The sequence below is a fragment of the Eschscholzia californica genome, unplaced genomic scaffold (genome assembly GCF_041429995.1).
Source record: "Eschscholzia californica isolate CP2 unplaced genomic scaffold, dmEscCali1.0.p SCAF_3, whole genome shotgun sequence".
Lineage (NCBI taxonomy): Eukaryota > Viridiplantae > Streptophyta > Magnoliopsida > Ranunculales > Papaveraceae > Eschscholzia > Eschscholzia californica.
Window position 1 is genome coordinate 19,846,913 of NW_028238420.1, and position 9,996 is coordinate 19,856,908.

Genomic DNA, 9,996 nt, shown 5'->3' on the forward strand with positions numbered 1-9,996 from the left:
AGTATGCACAGATGAAGAGAGGACGTTATCTTATTTGAGACTTGGACGAGTAGAACTATAGCAGTTTTATGTATTAGTGTCGAAATCATTATAAGATGTTAGATTGAAAAATAAAAAAGTGGAGTTTTATCAATTCTTTTTTCCAATTTACTAGTCTTTTTGAGTGGCAGGTGCAACCATGTATTGTCTATCTGCCATTGTGTAGTTTATGGTCTATCAATAATTTTTAGTTATCTTCATAACTATCCTACTTGTGATCTAGCCTATTAGTAATTTGACTCTCTCAAAAAGGTCTCCACTTCTTCAGAGATATTTTTATGCTTTAGTGTATGAATAATTGTAAATAGATAGAGACAAAAATGGCTTGAATTCTGCTGCTGGAGAAGGAGATAGATTCAATGTCGAGGAGTATCTAATTCAACTTTACAAGTTCCATCTGATGGTAGGAGAAAAGACCTGCGGTCGTATCTTTCCTCTGTGACATTCACTAAGAGCGACAGGTAAACGATTGGACAAGTGAGTGACTGCATTTATACTAAAACCCAACCTTGTTCTTTTCATCGATAATTATATATCAGTATTAAGGTATTATATTCCGGTATTGGTATAAATTTAGTTCTTTTCCCCATTAGTCTTCTCTTCTATTATTTCAACTGTTGTATGTCCACTGCCTTCTGATAAATCATCAATTCGTGCCATTTCAGTCTCTTCCTCTCCCGATACTGAATTGTTTACGGTTCGAGATGATAATTCCAGTGAATACCCTGTCACATTTTCTCTTTCATCTTTATTTTCTCGTGCATGGATATGCCAGTCTCTTAGACTCTCGATTACTCTATCTGTGAGTACTTCTTCCTTCAATGAGGAACCCATCTGTTTCAAGGTACTTGTTAGATGCAGATGAAAGAACATAGAAACTAAAATAACTTGAATTCAACTTCAGATTTACCTGTGTAACTAATGCATATAGAGGTAGTGTTACATAGCCACAAAGGAGATGAACTAACAATCCGATAACAATCCTTATGACAATGTTCTCTGTTTCTTTATGGTAGCAAGATTTCATTCCGAATTTGAACTGTTTGCTTTGAAATATTTTAGTTAAGACTTGTATAAAATATAAGAACTTGTAAATGTGATTTATAACTTACAGATGTCCAAGTAAAGAATGCCAGTTGGAAAGAGTTCTGGTAACACAAATTACCAGTCATTTAATCTTTGCAGTTAATGTCGAAAAGTTCATAAACCCGAGTATGTAAGTAATTAAATGTCGAATAAACTATTACGTTATCAATTACCTGAAAGAGGATAAAATGTATAAGATGGAGAACTAATTTCGGTTTGCTGAACCAAAAAAACTTGTCATGGGGTCTCACCAGAAAAGCCCCTCGAACTACAGAAGCCGAATCGTTGCCTTCTAAACACATTTTAGTTATGATTACTTGTAGCTTCGTCCCAACTAACAAAAGCAGCTGTCATGAAAGGAATCTATTCATCTTTTTATTTGTGTTTGGTTATTTATATATATGAAGTATTAGATTAGTTTATGAGACTTACCAGTAAAGGAAGAAAGGGAAGCCATAAATGGTTGTGAAATCCTGCAAATATTACAATATTAGAAATGAAAATCGATTCATGTTAGGTTTACGTAGACGGGAGTATTGGACTGGTAAACCTTTATACATTAGTTAGTTTTCATATACAAATCTACCTAAACAAAGAGATTTACGAGATACCATTGGCGTTGAGGAAAATGAAAAACATGAAACAGATCCATAGCCAGAGACTGCAAAGCAAAGAAGATGAGGATGAAATCGTTGTGTTTTTTAACTTTAGTTGGTCAGACATTACTTAGCTGGTCATGCGTGCATGTTCAATGCATGCACCTAAGGATGCCAACAGGGTGGTTTTGGGACAAGTCACGCACTACCGAGTTCTGTATCGTTAATAAACATGTCTGAGGTAACCTGCTCCAATCATTAACTGGGATGTGATTTTGGTTACCAATCCATCCTTTTGGACGCTTTGGCTTTAATACACAACAATGTGGTTGATACACTTCACAACTCGAATTCATTGGGCTGGTTTTTACGTTTCGGGGCATGATTAGAATCTTGAGGTAAAGTTGTGGGGCAGGTGTTTTATAAACTATGGTAGTGTATCCTTGATAAATTACCTTGTTCCAACAACAGCTTCTAAATCCTTATCCAATGCTCTCCTTAGAAACTTTTGGAAGTCGAAATTGCTTCCTTCTGCAAAATGAGCCTGAGGACCAAAAAAAAGAAACAAGAATGTTTTCCACAAAGACATAATAATTAATATGTTATTAGGTTCCCTAATAAAAAGATCCCTTGTATATGCTTCAAATTTTTGCAGGTGACTTACAGAAATGAATCCATGTCGAAGAGTGAAGTAATCAGTTTTAGAGACAGAACCATAAAACTGTCGGACGAAAGATACCTGTGAAAGACAACAAAATCGGTTAATGTATACGGTTAGTTTTTATTTGTAGGACAAGAGAAAGGTTGTTCTGTGGAAAGTTGTATTGAGGGTTACAGACTAACCGGCACTCGGAAGAGACGGTGATCACTCCAGAACTTCAAATGTCTCTGGGCGAACGATGTCTGATGCGTGAGTCTGAACCTCCTTGGATCTACATGTTCATAACTTCGGTAACTGTTCTTGTCTTGATCAATAATAATAGGAAAAACTTGATTCTATGAATATGAACTCTGATGGGTAACTAGGTTACAAATATGGGCATGAAATATTCATTGTTTAAAGAGGCATTTCCAGTTTTATGTATTACTGTTGTAATTTTTAAACATTCCATTGATGAATTCTTTAAATTGTTTTTTTAACCCCTCCTTTACTTTTGCAGGTATTTTGGCGCCTTGCGGCTTGATTTACTTAGAAGACTTTCCGGAAATTGAGTCAGGTAGGACGCTGCAAAATTCATCTGCATGGCCACTATGAGTTTCATATATTTTTGGGGTTAATTGCGATTTTACCCTCAGTTTGTGATCAACCGGCGGGTTCTTCATGTTGGAAAAATTAGCGTTTAAGTTGAAATGGAAGGTGGAAGATAGTCGGTGAATAAAATGATGTTGATCACTAAACTTCAAAGCTCAATGAATCGACTCTTTTAGACAGTAATTCGCCCCCTTTTGGTATGAAACCACCAGTACACAACGGGTCAGGAATTATGCCTTCAAGATACGATGAAGCCCTTCAACAACTGTTTGGTTCAAAGTATATATGTACGCTTTGACCAAGACCAAGAACAATCTGTATTAATAAACTGATAATGCTAAAAGAAAACGACTCCGGAATCGCTAAATAACTTGTACATAAAATACCAAGGATGCACTTCCCCCTTGATTAGGAAATAGGAAATGAGAACAAGAGAGAGAGAGAGAGAGAGAGAGAGAGAGAGAGAGAGAGACTTTCGAGAGAGAGAGAAAGACTTTCGAGAGAGAGAAAGACTTTCGTTGGACACAACATGTCTCCAAACGGGTTAAGCCAATTAATTTATAAGGCATCAAGAGACGGGATATACATCCTTTCACAAGGGATGTTTCCATTTAATGCAACTGCATCCATCCGTATGTGTATCACTGTTGGAGGCTCCCAACATTTGAATGTTGAAAATTTCCAACATTAACCCACCATTTTCAAAATTGAAATAAAAGAAATGTACAAAACCATGTAGTGAAATCGAGACGAAAACAAAAACAAGACAAACAATTTTGGAATAAAAGACGATTTTGGCATTATCATAGAAACTTGTACATAAATGATAGGTATCTTATGGATTTGAACCTTCACTTAGTTCAAACAACTCAAAGCTTTATCATAATGTTATGGTGAACGGATCTTGAACCAATAAGCCTTAAATGATAACCGGAGTCATCGCACATACTCGTTTCGGAGGGCAAAGTGTTCATACTCCGCACGTTGATGGCCATGTGCAATATCCCTTTCATGAGTCTTCTTCAAAAAACGGTCTTATTTTCTTAGGAGACGTCCTGGTCTCCATACTCACTTAGGTAAGTCCACTTGGGGTGTTTCTGCGAGGCACCACTTAAAATTTTGGACTTATTAAGAATTTTCATTCATCTTTTGTCTTGCAGGAAAAACCAATAGTAGCTCAGAAATGGGAGATTATAAAATGTTAGTATTCTATAATCGCAAAAGCTTTAACTTGTTAGGACCCATTGAACTTTGTCTATCTATTTCAAGACATAAGTCAGGTTCCCGTTAAAGGCGATCAACCTTCATTCACAGACCTTAGCCCATTTCTTTTTCTTTAGAGATAATTTCTTCTAGATTACTCTGAAAACATTAGAGAATATTTGTCTAGATGACAACAACATTAGAAAATATTTCTCTGGATAAAAGATTGACTTAATACAGTCAACCATAACTTTACATGAACAACAATTAACGGCACCTGTTTTGGCCAAAACATTTTATGAGTAATAGTTTCTCAACCGTCTACTATTTGTCTCATGTAGCTTCTCAAAATATTCATCACCGAACTTCTTTCTAGTGCACATGACTAGAGAAATCAAATAAGTCAATTTCAGTGAAACTAAATCACCACTTGTTTCTTGGATGCCCAACACAACAACATCTAACAACATGAGTATTTATGTATGGACCAGAACTGAATCCACCAACTTCTGTAATTGTATTCTCTTAATACAATGTGATATTCTTTTAAGCTAAAAAAAAATATCATGTCACTTGAAAATAAATAGTTCAAAATGAACTATAATTGTACCCTTACCCAATACAATTTCCATTCATTACATTCTTCACTCAAGAATATGATTATTCATTTCTTAGAGTTTTAGTTCTAAGATCACCATTAACTTTTTCATCATCTCAAAGTTAGAAGTTACAATTCATTTCTTCCCAAATAATGAATTTATATTTTGATGAGCATTATTAACCACTTGTTAAATATTTAATGCTACAAAATAATGCTTCGTTATTCCGTAAATTTGAATTTCTCAAACGCAAATCGTCTTCTATCTTAATTAGAAGGTTTCAAAGGTTCACAGATAACAAAATGATGTATTGATAACATGAAGTAAAATATTTTTTTCTCTCTAAATTCGACAAATATAACTCACACATGATGCACCTCTTGTACCAAAAGATTAAATTTCACTATCTTGTAAATGGATCTAGTGCACTTTCACCTAATACACCAAAATCACTTTTCTCTAAAGCTCATACATGCCTCTTCTAGTGTGTGACCACTTGGATTCCAAAACCAAATAGTTCTCACAAACAAATAAAATGGATCAGCACTAATGTTAAGGGTTTCATGGTAACCACAAAATCACAACCAACCTTTACTATGAATAATGGCTAAAAGATATTTTAACATATCATGATTAATAAAATATCTCAAATAGCCAGACACCTAAAGCAATTAGTGTGGTATGTGGATTGTCTCACTTACATCTCTTATTTGTCAAACAAAACAATTATTTTAAGTTAGACCACAAGACAACTAAATAACTAATAACTTTCCACTATTCATCTTATCATTTATAAGTGAACAAGTCGATGATGTTAGGCTCAGTTTATTAACCTTAATGATCTGTTACGATGGTCAACATGTGAATCACCTGAATATGTTAAAGAACAAACTATATATAATATGTAATATGTATATATCTAAATACATGGTGCACACGCATGGTTGTGTTCTTGTATAATAAAAATTCACATATGCTAGCAGGAGATGACTCACTTGAAACATCGCATGTTATCAAACTACTCCATTTCATCACATAAAATCATGCATCAAATTTAACTGAAATACTTACAGGTGTTCTGCTTATTATATTCACTGGGTTCGCGTGATCATATGGCGAGATGTTAATTGAAATGACTTCCATTTCAACTACAAAATTACTGTCTAAAAATTGTTGGAAAAATTGGCGTTGAAGTTGAAATGGAACGTGGAAGATAGTCGATGAATAAAATAATGTTGATCACTAGACTTCAAAGCTTGATGAATCGATTCTTTTAGACAGTAATTCGCCCCCTTCTGATATGAAATCACGAGTACACAACGGGTCAGGAATTATGACTTCAAGATACGATGAAGCCCTTCAACAACTGTTTGGTTCAAAGTATATATGTACGTTTTGACCAAGACCAAGAACACTCTGTATTAATAAACTGATAATACCAAAAGAAAACGACTCCGGAATCGCTAAATAACTTGTACATAAAATACCCTGGATGTACTTCACCCTTGATTAGGAAATAGAAAATGAGAACAAGAGAGAGAGAGGGAAAAAGAATTTCGTTGGACACAACATGTCTTCAGATGGGTTAAGACAATTAATTTATAAGGCATCAAGAGACAAGATATACATCCTTTCACAAGGGATGTTTCCATTTAATGCAACTTTGCATCCATCCATATGTGTATTATACCCATTCGTTGCCACTGTTGGAGGCTCCCAACATTTCAATGTTGAAAATTTCCAACATTTCCATTATTATCAGGCTGTTTCCAAGGGGCAAAAAAAATCCCGCCTTTTCTGATATTGCCTCTATGGCATTTCTATCAATACCTTTTTTCTTTTTCGTTATCAACATTATATCTATCTCACTCCTCCATTTTGCTCTCTCATTCCTTCACTTAGCTCTCTCATTCCCCCACGTCATCTCTTCCTTCACTAAGGTCTCTCTCCACCTCATCTTCTTTGTCCACTATACTCTGTTTCTTCTTTGCCTTTCCTCTTGTCCCCCTCTCTCCCTCCCTTTATGTTCGACAAAAGCCCTTTGCCAGAAGTTCATCATGTAAGTTTTGGTGAAGGTGTTATCCTCTCCTTCGGAAAGGAGAGGGGAAGAGACAAGAGAAGGAGTTGTTGGTGGCATCGGGAGCGGTGGGAGAAAAAGAAGGGGATACTTTTCTTTTGAAGGGTGCCAACGACAACCTTAGGGCAAGTCTAATGTGGGGCTCGGGCTCTCAATTTCGGGGCCCCTGAATTCTGGGAGCCTCTGATCTTTTCTCAACTCCAACGTCGTGCTCCAAACAGGGGCTCCCAAATCTAAATTATGCGTGTGATATACGTGTGCGGACTTTTGATTTCAATTTTCAACTATAAATTATTAATTTCAAATATAAAATTTAATATTATTTTAGAAAGAAATAGAGAATTTAAAAAGATACAAAAATAAATAGAGAAATAGTTGAAAAAGAAAAGATCCAAACAATTAAAAATTAAAAAAAAATAGATTTAAAAGAACTTTTTTTACAAAAAATAAATACAATAAATTTGGGGGCTGGAAACCCCCAACTCGGGCTCCCAAACGGGAACCCGGGAGGTAAGGCTCCCACGCCCACCGGAAGCCCAGGCCTAGAGCTCCGGGTTGGATCTCTTCGGGTTGGGGCTCCCAAATTCAAATTTGGGAGCCCCGGTCCCTCAACATTGAAATTGCACGAAGCGAAAGATAAGAGGGAGTGACGAAGGGGAGGTGTTACAAAGTGAAGTCTAAGAGACAGATGAAGTGGATAAATAAGGACAAAAATGATTACGGTAGTACCATGAGAGTTATTGGGGATAAAACAGGGAGTTGTTCTCAAATTAGGAATCAAAACGTAATTAACCCTTTGTTCGAAAGGACTATATCTAATATTTTTTATGTGAAGGTTATATGTAGAAAAAAGATTTGGTCAAAAGATACAAAAGGAAAAGGGCCAGATAATCCACTAAAAAAAAGTAAACTAATAAATGGTTTAAGAATGTCACCATTAGAGAATTGGTAGTCAAATGATCTGGTTTCGTCCTCCCACAGTTTCCAACATCTCACCTGTCTCAAATAAGTTATTAACAAAAGATAAAGAATCTCAGTTTTGACCTATAAGCCAACATATTTGATGACTAATCATATAATATAATTGCCTGGACTGCTTTAGCGAAATTTATATTTTAAAAAGGGCACACTTGTTCATAACGAATCTTGTAGAGATGTTATTGTTATGGAAAATGATCCTCGTACCGGCACGAAATCCGACTGAAACCGGACGGGGTGACGTGTGGGGGTGTGATCTAGAGAGAGAAAGTGTTTTCACTTTCTCTCTCTAGATCACACCCCCACACGTCACCCCGCCGAGTTTCGGCCGGGTTTCGTGCCGGGATGTGTATCACGGTTGTATTGTTATAACGATGACGCACCTATCATACACACTTCACTGGAAATAACGTATGGCATACACTTCCTTGAAATAAGATTTATGAAGAAACCGTATACGCTTCATTGAAATAAGGTTTAAGAAAAAATGATATAGATTTTGAGCTTCCAAACTTTTAAATTACCTTGGCAGTGCCAAGACCAAATGATAGGACACATGAGAGGACATGAAAAATAGCCAATATGAAGATCAATATTTGTAGTTGATCTAGTCCATCTTCAGATACAAGAGATAGTTTTCCCTGCCAAATTTTACAGAATTAATTAAGTAGTCTTTGTCCTTGACAAGATTAGTAAATATTAATTCAAATTATAAGAAATTAATTAAGTTCCATTTGTAGTAAACTAACCATAATATTTTTTTATCTTACCCTTTCCCCACAAGTTGATTTTTCTACGATGTTGCTCGAGGATGTCGTCTTGCAGGGGAGGAATGTTTCTCCCATTTTTTTTGGAATACAAATCTTTGAAATAGGCTTCTTGGTTACAGTAAGTAACAGTGACAGGAAGCCAAAAAGCATCAACTCTACAATTAAACATCAATACTTCAATACTTAAATTCTATTTTTATATTTTAATTTTTGAAGGAAAAGTTGAAAAAGAAAAATGAAAACCAATTGTTATGATTGTCACCTGATTTGATTTTATATAAGGCCTTGTATAAACTTTTTCTTCTCTTTTCCACAAAGAACTGAGAATTTTTACATATATTAGCAAGTGTCTATTTCAATTGTGATAATTCTAAATTTATAGTGAAAATAGTAAGGTAAAAATATAATCAGATATTAGGGTGTTTGCCAAATACTTGGGGGAGAGAGAGAGAGAGATAGAGAGAGAGGGAGACCTTGGTCAAGAGATGGAGGGCTTGTTCCAAGATGATGGAGATGAGGATGATAACAAAACAAACAGCAGCTATAGCCCATGTTGATGTTGCCTCAAGAGGTCTTACTTCAGCATCTGCAACCATACTAAGTGAGAAATTGAGGAAGGGTAGTTAGTCTCTCTCTTTCTCTCTCTCTCTCTTTAGAGATGGATTGCAGCAAGAAAATTGGGGTTTTTAGTTCACATATAATTTAAGTTGGTATGTGCAGGAAGCAGCAGTTGAAACCTCCCTGAGCATTGAAAGAAAAAGTTTGTTGATTATTAAAGGCTATGTAGGTGTATCTTCGGCTTTGTCCAAGTCAAAATGATTTATTTGTAGCACTCTGTATATATTTATGTAGAAGACCCTCTTACGTCACTCATGAGCTATGAGCTTTGAAAGTGCTTTTTTGCTCACCCACTTTTTCATAGTTTAGTTAGGATTAGGCGGGCTAGTGGAGGAGAGGGCAGTTATTGGAGAGATATTGGGTGCAACTATATTGAGGTACAATCTCTACTTCCATTTGTAATTTTGATTGGGCTACAACTTGTGGTATAGTGTCAATAGTTGCTAGCTCAAGTGTTTCTAAGGTGTTGACATAAACTCCAGAAACTTTTGGAGGTCCCAGGTTCGAATCACCAGAGAAGGTGGAATCTTTGGTTATTTGAATTGGGATTAATAGAGTATACATAATGTAGTATAGTTGGGCTTTAGACCATTATCTAGTTGGGCTATAGGCCAGGTCATGTTAGAGTTTGAGTGAGTGGGTAGCAAGCTTATTATTTATTTATTTATTGTGGACTGCTGTGTGTGAAGCAGTCACCCCCCATGCTCCAAACTAGGTTGACACAATTTTTGCCGACACAATTTTTGACGCAAAGATGCATGTCACAGTGAAAGTGTGG

At 35.8% G+C, this 9,996-nt stretch overlaps 1 protein-coding gene across 1 annotated transcript; it reads right to left on the bottom strand.

The window, feature by feature from the left end:
• Nucleotides 1-348: 348 nt before the first annotated feature.
• LOC147548914 (MLO-like protein 2) lies at nucleotides 349-9,416 on the bottom strand. Its single transcript, XM_086666378.1, has 14 exons — nucleotides 9,074-9,416; nucleotides 8,863-8,920; nucleotides 8,601-8,755; nucleotides 8,355-8,471; nucleotides 7,788-7,848; nucleotides 2,565-2,653; nucleotides 2,386-2,460; nucleotides 2,177-2,265; nucleotides 1,737-1,786; nucleotides 1,558-1,598; nucleotides 1,299-1,472; nucleotides 1,152-1,187; nucleotides 950-1,078; nucleotides 349-873 (listed from the first exon to the last, which is right to left on the bottom strand). Exons 1-14 carry the CDS (start codon nucleotides 9,194-9,196, stop codon nucleotides 613-615), a joined length of 1,458 nt encoding a protein of 485 aa, XP_086522504.1. The 5' UTR covers nucleotides 9,197-9,416; the 3' UTR covers nucleotides 349-612.
• Nucleotides 9,417-9,996: the final 580 nt, after the last annotated feature.

What these genes read in the sequence shown, in the direction of transcription:
- LOC147548914 (XM_086666378.1), bottom strand. Translation starts at nt 9,196, where the DNA reads ATGGTTGCAGATGCTGAAGTAAGACCTCTTGAGGCAACATCAACATGG. An exon ending in CATTTTCCTCAACGCCAATG is followed by an intron (nt 1,599 to 1,736) that starts GTATCTCGTAAA and finishes TAATATTTGCAG; the next exon opens with GATTTCACAACCATTTATGG. An exon ending in CATTCTTTACTTGGACATCT is followed by an intron (nt 1,079 to 1,151) that starts GTAAGTTATAAA and finishes CAAAGCAAACAG; the next exon opens with TTCAAATTCGGAATGAAATC.